Genomic DNA, 13,809 nt, shown 5'->3' with positions numbered 1-13,809 from the left:
ACTTGACTTACCTTACCATGACCAAAGAACAAGGTGAAGGTCACCTCCGCGGTGAAACCTGACTCTAACCCTCTCCCTGTCAACTGTGTCTAGTGATGGCATAGCTTAGTGTTTTTAGGATCATCCCTGTGCTGTGCAGGCTGCATTCTCAAGACACTGTGTAGGGCTATCTTATAGATCCACTTTGATTTTTTTCTTCCCCAAAAGCACTGTGATCTTATGAAGCCCTCTTCTTGTGAATTCCACCAAGATCAAAAAGTCATCGAAGGGAAGTCTCTCCTCTTTCTGGAAAGATGAAATAATTTGCTGGTTATCTGAAATAATCAAGATGAAATAATTTGCAAAAAGAATATGCTGGGCAGGGCAAGGTGGCTCGCGCCTGTAATCCCAGCACTTTGGGAGGCCAAGGTAGGCGAATCACCTGAGATCAGGAGTTCAAGCCATCCTGGCCAACATGATGAAACCCCATCTCTACTAAAGATACAAAAATTAGCCGGAGTGGTGGTGGGCGCCTGTAATCCCAGCTACTTGGGAGACTGAGGCAGGAGAATCGCTTGAACCCAGGAGGCAGAGATGTAGTGAGCTGAGTTTGCGCCATTGCACTCCAGCCTGGGCGACAAAGCCAGACTCTGACTCCAGCTCAAAAAAAAGAGTATGCTGGGAAGTTCTCTCTGACCAAGTGGTAACTCAGGGAAGCAGCAGCAGTTCTCTGCAGCACCTTGGATGACTGGGTAGCTCAATGGGTACTTCCTATTGGTCCTATATGCTGAAGGATCACAACAAGGGCACACGCTAAATCATTAGGAAGGTTTCTCCCTTTTAGCTTGTTTTATTTTTTAATACAATATTTCCTTCTTTTTCTTTTTTTAACTTTCTTTTTTTCTTCTTTTTCAAAAAATGAATATATTAAAAAGAAACTTTAAAAAATCCCATAATATCACATCTCTGATATATCTGGTTGAATTTTACTCCAATTTTTTTTGTGGTAAAATGCACATGACATACATTTTACCATCTTAACTTTTCCGACCTGAATAGTTCAGAGGTACCAAATACATTCACAATATTGTGCAACCATCACCACTATCCATCTCCAGAACTCTCTCTCTTGTGTAAAACTGAAACTCTATATCCATTAAACAATAACTCCCCACACCCCTCTTTTACCAGCCCCTGGAAACCATCATTCTACATTCCACTAGTCAGAACGTTCTCAAATCTCTATGATTTTGACTATTTCTAAATGCCTCACAGAAGTGGAATCACACAGTACTTGTCTTTTTGTGACTGGCTCATTTCACTTAGCATAATGTCCTCAAGGTTCATCCATGTTGTAACATATGTCAGAATTTCCTTCGTTTTAAAATCTGAGTAATATTCCCTTGTATGCAGAGACCACATTTGGCTTTTCCATTCATCTGTCCACAGACACTTGGGTTGCTTCTGTGCTTTAGCTATTGTGAATAACGCTGCTATGATCATGGGTGTACAAATACCTCCTTGGGACCCTGCCTTTAATTCTTTTGGAAATATAATCAGAAGTGGAATTGGTGGATCATATGGTAATTCTGTTTTTCGTTTTTTGAGGAACTGTCATACTGTCTTCCACAGCAGCTGTACTATTTTATAACCCCAGCGAGAGCACACAAGGGTTCCAGTTTCTCCACATCCTCACCAACACTTATTTTGTTTTCTTAAAAAATAATAGTCATTCTTATACTGAAATATTAGTGGTAAAAATTTTTTCAAAAAGTCATTCTAATGGGTGTGAGGTAGTATCTCATCGTAGTTTTGATTAGCATTTCCCTAATGATTACTGGTGTTGAACATGCTTTCATGTGCAGATTTAAAAAATAAAAATGTTCATAATATTAGCAAGTCCAAAGAGTATAGACACATAGATAACAGAAGGTGGACCAGCCTCTTGCTGCTTAGATTCCAGTAACTAATAAGCAATAGAGTGTACGAGCTTATAAGGGCCTGTGGAAATAATTAAGTCCTGCAAAAGCTGTTGGCTTTAAAAGAAAAAAACAGAATTACAAATTAGATAGTAATTAATATTTACTTAAATGTATTCAAAATGTAATACTGGATCAGTTGGTCAATTATCATTCAAATAAATTCAACTCCTACATAGTTGATATATATATATGTGTGTGTGTGTATGTGTGTGTGTGTGTAGTAAATTTAATGAGAAATGTGGGTACATACTAATGCATTTGCTCTGATATAGGAGTGACTTCTAAAAGAAGCAATGCTTGGAGCTTTTGAAAGACTTAAGGTAGCCCTTTCTCTCCCCTCAACCCCTTCCTTCTAAAGATAACAATTCTAATTATTTCTTGTGATTCTTTTCAAGAATGTAAAAGCATATTTACCTATATATAAATCTTCTGGACCTGGCTTTTCCATTTGGCAGTTCACAGTTGAAGTCTCAGCACATAGAGATAGTGCTGGGTGCTGTGTGCTGACTGGAATCACAGTGCTCATTCTCCTCGATTCTGGGAGTGTTGTCTGTTGACAGTGCTCAACTAAGTAAATACCTCCCTTTGAATTGCCTTTGACCAAAGGGAGTTGGTTCCACCAAGACTATACTACAGTGACTGGTCAATGAGGGAGCTGTTGATATAAAGGCCCGGGCCGGCGGATTAAGGGAAGATATCTCCTAAGACTCATCCCAAACCCTAAGCTCCCTATGGGATAGGCTAAGACCTCTGCTGTAACGACATTGCAGTTCAACTTCTCCCTTGGCTCAGTTTTGCTTTCCAATCCTTTGCTGTCTTGCAAAGCTTGTTCCAGAAAGTACTTCACAGTAAAACTCCAGCACACAATTTCTGCCTCATCCCTCTGCTGGGCATCCAACCTAGAACAGTGATCTACCTTGGTCTTTTTAATGGCTGCATAGTATCCCGCTGAATGGAGGTAGATATATCTGTATCTGTCTATATATATATATACATACGTATATATATATACACACACACACACACACTGACTGTGTTTCAGAGTCTTCTATCAATGAATTCAAGATATTATAAAAAGTTGTGAAGAGTAATTGTTCAGAAAAGCACAAGTTGATACTACCATGCTCAACCAAAGCGAACTATAGTGCAGCAAAAAGGGAGCCAATCAATCTTCCTTTGTAATAGTCTTTCCTCTCCATATGATGGTTGATGTCCACTTTGTAATCAGATGCTTACTTCCCTTTAGGCTCAAAATAGAAAAGAAGTGTTACTGAACTGATGATATTTGCCCAGAAGTCCAACAGACACTCATTAACCCCTGTGTTTTATTCATAGAATCTAAAGGATGGTGGACAAACTCTAAGCATTCATCCTATTCTCTTTGTCTCAATTATCCTTGAGAAATTTCATATCATCAGCAATGTCACCTTCAAAAATGAATTCATGCCCTATCGACAGTGATTTACACAGTGATGATTTCTCATTCTAGTACCATTTTGACAAGTTTGCCATTCTCTGTAATAAACACTGTCATTTCTGACAGGGCTGGTAGAAGAGTTTCATTAACATGTGCAGAAGGGAAAAACTATGTACCTTGGGAGAGGATGAGGAAGGGGAACAATGATAATTTTGGAAAAAGTAAATATACAGATCAGGTACATTCCGTACACACCAACCCCCAACCTCAGGTACTCTTGCATAAGATGCTTAAACTCATAAAACTGTCAAAACTAGAATTTCAAATAAACATTTAAGCCTTTGGTGGTATCTAGAAATAAATGACTCATCCTACTATAGAGCTCTTCCTTTTGTATACTTACATATGTTTTAGTGTTGTTGACTTTCATTTTGACTAATGGTCTATTACTCTTAGCCTAGTAATACATTTTAGGAACAAGTCAGGTCTATAAGATGCTGTGGGATTTGGAACTACTATCAAAACCCTCTTTTCTTTTTTTTTGAGACAGAATCTTGCTCTGTCGCCCAGGCTGGAGTGCAGTGGTGCAATATTGGCTCACTGCAACCTCTGTCTCCCAGGCTCAAGTGATTCTTCTGTTGCAGCTTCCAAGTAGCTGGTACTACAGGGGCGTGTCACCACACCCAGCTAATTTTTGTATTTTTTTAGTAGAGACGGAGTTTTGCCACGCTGGCCAGGCTGGTCTCGAACTCTTGACCTCAAGTGATTCACCCGCCTCAGCCTCCAAAAAAACCCTCTTTTCTAAAATGTTTTCCACTCTTATTTCTGCCTGGAAATGATAATCATGCTTATTTCATTTTACGAACTTATCCAAAGGCATGGGTGACAGGTGACCAAATCTTCTAAGAATGTGATAACAGTGTGGCTGTAGTTGAGCCTAATGCAAGAGTTAAGGCCTCTCCAAAAATAATTATTGGCTGAAAAATGTTTGACTTTGTATATGCATTGGGAAGGTCACTTTTTCTCATTTCTCTTAACCTCAGAGTCAAAGTAATGAGGCAAAAGATAAAATATAAAAACAAACGTACAAATAATTTCAATTAATTTTTTATATTTTTTCACTTAGCACAGTGGGCACAAATATCTTTCTCCTTCTATGCACAGACACAGAATACGGTATCATCATATTCTGGAAGTTGGACGAGACCTTAGAATTTCTCAAGTTTTTCCACCCACACTTTTCCATGCAAAGAACCTGAGTCTTAGGTTAAGGGCATGGTGTAGCTAGTTAGTAACAGTGCCTTGTGATCACAAGTTAGTAGCACTCAGGACTGGGTCCCAGGTCTTATGACTCATGGTACGGTGCTCATTCCAAGAGAGTACCACTTTTCAATTGTTTCTATTCTCCTATTACTCTCCTACCAACTCTCAACAGTTCTAACTATTCTAACTGCAGTTTTTCAACAACTGTAAGCAGTAACTCCATTTCTACTGCTCAATTAACAGCTCTGTGTTTTGTGAAGAACTATATGTTTTGCACCCCTGTCTGCAGCTGGAATTACCCTGGGGGTATACAAAAGGTTTCTGAGTGGAAATCAATTGCAATTGAGCATGTGGTTATTTCTTTACTTTCCACAGGCAATTTATAAATCTTCAAAGCTTGTCTACTACTGTGAGTGATCTGTTTTCCAATAAGTTTCTTGCCTGATGATAATAAACTGCAAATGCTGTAAAGCCGTGGGGTTGACATTATGCCTGTACATAGAGGAAGTTGTGCCTCGCTTGCCTCTCTCAATCGCAAGATAGCGGCTCAACATAGACCACAGATCAGGAAGGCACCCATAACCTTAAATTCTCTGTTCACAGAGATCTTTGAACTCCATTCCAACCTGTTTCAGGCTCTGAGCCTGGCACCATGTGTGGGCTGCTTATGATCCCTGTTACCTTTCAGGAGTCAAACTCCCAACCACCAGTGCTTGTTTCCAGCCTGGGAACCCATGACTTCAGCCTTCTGTTAGGCTACATGTTTCAGTTCTGTACAGGTCTACAAAGACGCTTATCCAGTTTTGAAATACATATTGCTCTTGTTTTAGCTACTATTGCTACATAAAGTCATAGCATGTCCTGATCAGAAACCTCCAAAATATGCAGTCAGAGCAATTTAGGCAGGGTTTTCAGTCATATTTCTATTGCATTCATTTTGAGGGGGAGGTGGGTAGTGATGATCAGTGGTGATAGACAATTTTAGTACCTGCTTTTCTAAAGATAGCTCTAAAATTTCTCCAAAGGGACTTTTAGAATGAGCATCAATATTTCAAAATTTTAATGACCTTCCTCATGTACCCTTTGCCATTTTGTATGCAAACGAGAAAAATGCCAAGATTCTCTAGCTTTTCAAAATTCCAGCACATAGCCAGAGCCATAAAAAATACTAAGGTTCTGGAATTGGTGGTGTAACTGATAAAGATCTCAAACAGAGACGAGAAGAAAATTAAGGTAGGCAGGATGCACCAAATGACAAGCTTTTGGTCATCGATGGGCCACATCTATGACAGTGGTCTCATAAGATTATAACACTGTATTTTTCCTGTGCCTTTTCTATGTTTAGATGAGTGGAATACACAAATACTTATTAATTATTGTGTTACAATTGCCTACAATATTCAGTACAGTAATAAGCTGTCCTGTGTTTGCAGCCTTGGAGCAATAGGCTCTACTACATAGCCTAGCTGTGTAAGTTTGTGTATACTCTGTGAGGTTTGCACAATGATTAAATAATCTAATGACCCATTTCTCAGAAGGCATTCCCATTGTTAAGTGAAGCATGACCATATTGAGAGATGGCCCCAAGAGTCTTGTCCCCAGATATATACACCCTATGTGATCCCTTCCCTTTGGAGTGTGAGCCGGAGTGTAAACAGGATGGGATTTCACTCCTGTGATTAGGTTACTCTATCTGGCAAAGATGAGGAGAATTTTCAGATGTAATTAAGGTCCTTGATTAGTTGAATTTCAGTGACTCACAAGAGAGATCATCCTCAGTGCGCCTGCACTAATCAGGAACGTCTTTAAAACAAAGGGGCCCTTCCTGAAGGTGGCGATTTGAAGCATCAGAGAGGTTTTCCTGCTGACTTTGAAAGAGGACCTGAGGGCAGCCCCTAAGAGCTGAAAGTGACCCCTGGTCAATAACCAGCAGGAAACAGAGACCTCTGTCCTACAACTTCAAAAACTGAATTGTGCCAACAACATGAATGACCCTGAAAGATGGTATCTTCAAAGCAGAGGTGCCAGTTGAGCAGCTGGCAGAGCCAGTGGCCTCATCCTCGACTCCGGGTCCCCTTCTAGCAGCACCACCCTATCCTCCAGAGACTTTACAGTTATGGGTACCTTCCTGATCTGTGGTCTAGGTTGAGCCACTCTCTTGGGATTGAGAGAGGTAAGCAAGGCACAACTTCCATTATATACAAGTATAGTGTCAACCTCAGGGCCATGCTGCCTCAGGCAAACGTGAGACTTAGATGAGAATACAGCTGGCTGCCACCCTGATTTCAGCCTGGTGAGACACCAAGCAGCTGTCTCATACCTGAACTCTTGGCCCACAGAAACTGTAAAATAATGAATGCATGTTGTTTTCAGCCTCTAACTTTGTGGTAATTCCTTACACAGCGACAGAAACTAATACAAGAGGGTATACTGAACTTCATTCTGATATTGCATGAGGAATGTGCAAATGTCATACATTCTCAGAGAAACCACGTGTTTACCACCCTAGAGGAAAAGTGGCAAGTTTTTCCATCCATGGACTGACAGCTCGCCCATTGAATCTACTATCCAGCATCTTCTTAGGTGTCCTACTTACTGTAAACTGATCTTTGCACATGTACAGTTTTGGTTCCAGTGGACTGTGCTCCAAGGTTTCTAGGTTTTGTTACTTCGTTCAAATATTACCAGTAGATGGTGCTGACATTACTACTTAAAAAGCGAGATATGATTTCTCATGGCACAGGGATCATGTGCCATGAAAAATATGACTGGCACAATGATCATGATGGCCTATAGGAAATTACCTCTCTAGGCTCTTCTGGATCAATTACTACTCAGAGTCAGATGAGAACCACCAGAATTTATAAATTGTTGTGAGGGTAACAAGATGCAGTATTGATCATCTGCATGGTGGCTCAAATACAGAGAAACTTTAAGAGCAACCCCAGACATAAGCACAGGCCGCAGATTAAGACAATGACGTCAGATCAAGTCAAAAGGGACCTGCCATGAAAAAATCACATCTCGCTTTTTTTTTTTTTTTTTGAGACAGACTCTCGTTCTGTTGCCCAGGCTGGAGTGCAGGGGTACAATCTCTGCTCACTGCAACCTCCACCTCCTGGGTTCAAGCAATTCTCCTGCCTCAGCCTCCCATGCAGCTGGGACTACAGGCGCCCACCACCACGCCCAGCTAATTTTTGTATTTTTAGTAGAGACGGGTTTTTACCATGTTGGCCAGGCTGGTCTCGGACTCCTGACCTCAAGTGATTCATTCACCTGGGCCTCCCAAAGTAGGATTACAGGCGTGAGCCACCGGGCCTGGCCACATTCCACTTTTTAAGCAGTAAAGTCAGCACCATCTACTGGTTATATGTGACCCAGGTAACAAAACCCAGAGGCCTTGGAGCACAGTCCACTAGAACCAAAGCTGCATGTGTGCAAAGGTCAGATTACAGCAAGACACCGAAGAAGGTGTTGGATAGTAAATTCAGTGGGCGAGCTGTCAGTCCATGGACAGGAAATCTTGGGAGGGTCCAACAAAGCCCAAAGTCAAATGAGGTGCAGACACTGAATGAGAAACAACAGTAAATGGTCTGACCAACGAGGGCTAGAGCAGTTACAGGGAGCTGCACCTTTAAGTGTGCACAAAGAGCACCTGTAGCTGCTACCACAGGGCAGATGATTTCTGTATTTTCTGTGGCAGGAACTTATATTTAAAAGTTAAAGAAAGAGTAAATCCTCCATCTATTATGGAACCCTCGAAGCACCAAATACATTATAAACCAGAGTGGTTTGGATGCTGTTAAAACTGGAAACATCCAGGACACATAACTATTTTATGATATAAACCATGAGAAGAGCTGTATAATTTTAGTGACCATATTGTTTACTTTTTCATGACTTATTCCAATTAAAACAGTCTTTTAGAAACCCCTTTTTAGTTTTTGGCTTAGAAAGCATGCCACTTCTAACTAAGTGCCACCAGTGGCAAGATCCTTTTGATAGCCACTAAAAGTTCAAACGTTTTTCCAAGGACAGAGGATGCCTGCAGGTGCTTGTCCTCACCCTTGTGAAGAGACACTGTCCTGTTCAGAAAACAAAACAGGTGCCTCTACTTGAATTTAGTTAATTTTGTCATCTGCATATGTGGTACTCAAGGCATATCCATCCCCTTCAATAAGCAATAGAGAAAATCTGCTCTCCAGGCTCTTACCAGAGAGGTCAACATTTATTTGGCCACTGCTACTTCTTCCCAGAGCCTTCCTGAGCAAACTGATATTTGACAGAGATGGAATTAGAGGAATGCAATCTATCCGTTCTTTCAGGCAGCCTAAGCTCTATAAAGTTAGATATCTGGCCCTTAACACTGTGATTATGGTCCACTGAGGTGGGGCAAAAGGCCTGAAGACCTTCCTGGTTTTAGGAGTAACAGTGAAGTGGACCAATTCATGGCCCATCGCAAGATCCTCATGGCCATGGACTGCACCTTAGAATACCTGAAGTGCATGATGTGAAAACTGTTACCTGTGGCTTCCCCTGTCTTCTTCTTACCTTCCACCTTCGAGATGAAATGCCTTTGCTAAATCATCTTAGATATATTGATGTTATACCTTCAGTTTTCATGAAGACAGAATATAAGAAATGGTAACATGAAGAATATCCTGACAAATTTGCACTCAGGAAGACACTATACTATCCATCATATTTTCTCTTTGTATAAGAACAAATACAGGAAATGTATTTAAAAATGTTAAACCAGAAAAATAGATTTATTTAAATTAAAATTTTGTTTTCAAAGAGAAATAAATAATGTACTGGCAGCCAAGAAGCTCAGAGTTGAGGTCAATACTCAATTACAAAAACTCTATTAGCTGTGGGATATATAAAATATATATCCTCCCTACCAGCACATTGTTTTCTACTTATATTTTAATATCCTGCCAATGAAATACCTTTTATCAAGATATCTCAAATCTTTTTTGGGAGTAGATGAGTTGTGCATTACAAAAAATTCAAGTGGAATGATAAACACAAAGCTTTAAGAATATATTATACTAAAAGCCATACTACTTGGTTTTTAAATTGCAACCCAGACATTCCTGACTTTGGTCAAGGTCTTAGTCTCTCTCTGATTAGCCTTCTTATCTGTAAAGTGCAGCAAACGACAGTTCCTCCATACAGGGTTATTTTGAGGAATAAATGTATTGGAGGAATAAATGAAGCACTTAGAATAGTAAGCACTAAACATGGTTTCCTCATGGGGTAATGTTAAACTTTATTAGTATACGGTACGATCAAAACGTCCTATCCTATTAGGCTTCGGGACTTTGTCTATTCCAATGCAACATACAATGCTTACCTACGGTGGCAGATGCAGATGACAGCAGAGATTTGCCCCAGGATCCCCAGCCTGCCCATCCTCCTCCACTTGGAGGGGAATCCACAGCCTGGAGAAAAACAGATTAGCCGCAGGTCAGCAATTCAGTATATCCCTGAATGGAAAAACACCTATTGGTTTGAAACAAAGAGGAGGTTTGGAAAAGAATCACCAACAACCGTATCTCATTGGTGTATAGTTTATAAGGGTCATAAAAGAATATCCCGACCCACACTGCAATGTGTACTTTGGAACCAAATTGATTAGTGCTGATCTTGGCTTCTGAAGGCTTGGTTTGAAGCAAGAAGGGAGTTTGATGTTAACTGAGCCTCGATTCTCTCGTATTATCTAGAAGACAAGGAAAAGGCTATATGGGAAAAAGATACACATGAGGGCACAAGAGTGATCTGAAAAAGTTCAAAATGACCTGGACCCTTTAGTTCTTACAGGGCTTTAAAAAATGTGCTCTTCAAGGCAGAGTTAACTTTTAAACCTCTGGTGCAGCAGGCAGGTGCTTTGGCGTGGATGATGGGCAAAGTGTCTAAAAAGCATCAACATGCCTGGAGACGGATGGGCAGCAGTGACAGGAAGTCTTGCAAGGTAGAAACCTTTGATTCAAGGTGCCCTGCTTCACTCACAGTGACTCCTATAACACAGGGATAAGACTGTTCCTAACCTCAGTGGATTCCAATTCGTTTGCCTAGGTTTTTGGAATTGGAACTGAGAGACTGTGGTTCAGTGTGAACTGTGTGCATGAACAGAAGTTGAAAACTCAGGTTATGTGGGTGACCATATTATACCCACCACACAGACTAAGAATTAAGAGAAGGCAGAGTGAGCAGAATGGAGATTGGCTTAGAGCTGCTGTTTGGATTCCTGACAGCTTCTTAGTCCCTGATTTCTGTCCCTCCGAAGGCCCTGCTGCTTTCTGATCTTTGGGTTCTATGAGATTCTCTCACATTCTTGTTCACTCTTTTTTTGTTTTTTTAATGTTTTGTTCACTGATATACTTCCAGAGCCTAGAAGAGTGCTTGGAATATAATGAGTGCTTAATAAATATTTGCTGAATTAATGGCTGAAATGCATCCACTTTCTCAGTGAGGTGTGCATGTTTCTGTTCTTGCAACCAATGAGTCCTGACTCAGGTAGTGGAACCACAGCTTTCTCTTTCTATCTGGGAACACACTCTAGAAAACAAGGCAAGAATAAATATTCTATGAGTTACCTGTATGGAGAATCATAGCTCTTTTGTACTCAAAAGGAAAGAAGGAAGGAAAGAAAGAAGGAAGGAAGGAAAGGAGGGAGAAAGGGAGGGAGGGAGGGAGGCAGGAAGGAAGGGCAGAAAGAAAGTAAGGAGGCAGTGGAAAATTCCTACGGCGTTTGTAGATTCCATAACTTTTGACTCACAGCTGGTCCATTAGTCATCCCTAACTCCCGACTCCCTTGCTGGTTTTTGTTTTGTTTTGTTTGGTTTTGTTTTGTTTTGTTTTTTTGAGACAGAGTCTTGCTCTGTCACCAGGCTGGAGTACAGTGGCGCGATCTCAGCTCACTGCAATCTCCGCCTCCTGGGTTCAAGCGATTCCCTGATTCCCCTGCGTCAGCCTCCCCAGTAGCTGGGACTACAGTCGCGCACCACCACGCCTGGCTGATTTTTTGTATTTTTAGTAGAGACGAGGTTTCACCATGTTGGCCAGGATGGTCTTGATCTCTTGACCTCATGATCCGCCCACCTTGGCCTCCCAAAGTGCTGGGATTATAGGCGTGAGCCACTATGCCCAGCCTCCCTTTCTGTTTTCTACTCTTGCAGATAAGGATGGCCATATGAAACAGTTTTCAACTAACGAGATATATAAATGGTATAGTTTTTGCTTTCATGATACATTATAGTTACAGCAAGTGCCCACTCTTTCCCCTTCTCTTTTTTCCTGCCCTGAATGTGGACATGAAGCTTGAAATTGAAGCAGTCATTTTTGCTGTCACAAGGGAAAGGCCAAGGAGTCACAGTCACTGGTCCTGGCTCCGCTGAGCTACTAAACCAACATAAGTAGCTGTCTATCCCCATTCTTTCTATTAAGTGAGAGAAAAAAAAATCACTATTTTGTGAACTACTATATGTTGGATTTTAGTTACTTCGACTCAACAGCATTCCTAACTGATTCAAACATCACCCATCTGTGTAGAGTACTGGTTGAGCCTAAGTTATGGAAGTTAAATTGCTTGGGTTTGACTCCAGGCTCTGCTGTTTTGGACAACAAATTACTCAAGTTATTTTAAGCCTTCATTTCCTCATTATAAAACGCAAAGAATAGTAGCATAAGTGCCATAAGTATAAGAACCAATAACTTCATTGGTGGTTGTGAAGATTAAAAGAAATAATTCATATAATGTTGTGAGCTTAGTGCCTGGCATATAAGAAGTACTCTTCTTAGTGCCTGGCATATAGAAATAATGATAAGAAGAAACTACACTTTTAAGACCTAGAAGCAAAAAGCTTTGAAAGCTAGCTGTCATTTTTTTCTCTCTGTCTGGAAACAATGAGAAGCTTGTTAACATGAACGGAAATATTCATGACTCATCACTGCCTCCTTTCATTTTTGGTGTCTACATTGATTTACTTCACTTCAGCAATGGAATCCAGTGGCAATTTTACACCATTATGAAGACAGATGGAAGTCAGTGATTAATATCATTCTTTCACAGGACAAATCACTACCTATGATTAGGAAGAGTTAATACAATTAGCGGTGACAGCTTCTGACTCAAATTTATAATATTTATTATGCTCTGACAGCTGGTAATTGACTAGCAAATGGAAATAAATGTTAAATGAGTCTAGAACTTTTTGCTGTATAATAAGTGACTACTTCAATTGCTTTATTAATAAAGTTCTTTGACATTGAGCTGTGACTTCTTGATCAGCTATAAAGAATATTTGTTATCAAACGGCAAATACTTGAATGACTAAATACACATATTTAATATAAAAACATATGGACTAAATTAAGCATGAATTATAAATATATCTCATCATGAATATGGTCTCCACTTCAAATGGACTTAATGTCACACAATTAGGAGACGCTACAACAGGCAGCATGGAGCTGCTCAGGTTGCTTATTACCAATAGAGGGATATTAAAACTTTTTTCTCACCCTCCCCCCATAACTTCCACCTCCTTCAATAGGCAACTTCACATCCTAATACACAGAGGAAAGAAAATCATCAGATGAGAACTCTCTCACCTTCCTGCCTGCTCCCCATAACTCTTATAACAGCAAATTAGATTTGGCTTGATCAAGAGGGATATTCGAAACTCAATTGGAGATCATTTAAACATCTAAACCTTTGTGTGGTCCTAAGAAAGAATGTAGGATTCTATCAAGTTCACAGTTCTTTTTTCTTTTTAGGAGACAGAGTCTCGCTGTTGCCCAACCTGGAGTGTGTAGTATGATAACAGCTCACTGCATCCTCCAACTCCTGGGCTCAAGTGATCTTCCTGCCTCAGCCTCCAAGTAACTGAGATTACAGGCATGCACCACCACACTTAACTAATTTTTAAAAATTATTTTTTGTAGAGACAGGATCTCACTACGTTGCCCAGGCTGGTCTTGAACTCATGGCCTCCAGTGATCCTTCTCTCTTGGCCTCCCAAAGTGCTAGGATTACAGGTGACTGCACCTGGCCCAAGTTCAATGTTCTTTAAATAGGAAAGACATTTTCCTATCTAGTATCCCATTTAAAAGTCTTTATCATTAAATAGAAAATGGATTTATTTTAGGCTATTGAGTTTA

General features: G+C 40.4%; 1 protein-coding gene across 6 annotated transcripts in view; it reads right to left on the bottom strand.

Annotated features, from left to right (window-relative positions):
* FAM114A1 (family with sequence similarity 114 member A1) overlaps positions 1–13,809 on the bottom strand; it is a 79,645-nt gene that overhangs the window by 46,378 nt on the left and 19,458 nt on the right. For all 6 annotated transcript variants that reach the window (XM_010365805.2, XM_030923159.1, XM_030923163.1 and 3 more), the window contains one exon: positions 10,001–10,088. In XM_010365805.2, coding sequence (XP_010364107.1) covers positions 10,001–10,088 — 88 coding nt within the window. The remainder of the gene's footprint in view (positions 1–10,000; positions 10,089–13,809) is intronic.

The sequence above is a fragment of the Rhinopithecus roxellana genome, chromosome 2, assembly GCF_007565055.1.
Source record: "Rhinopithecus roxellana isolate Shanxi Qingling chromosome 2, ASM756505v1, whole genome shotgun sequence".
Lineage (NCBI taxonomy): Eukaryota > Metazoa > Chordata > Mammalia > Primates > Cercopithecidae > Rhinopithecus > Rhinopithecus roxellana.
Note: the sequence above shows the minus strand (reverse complement) of the source record. Positions and strands in the feature narration are given on the sequence as shown.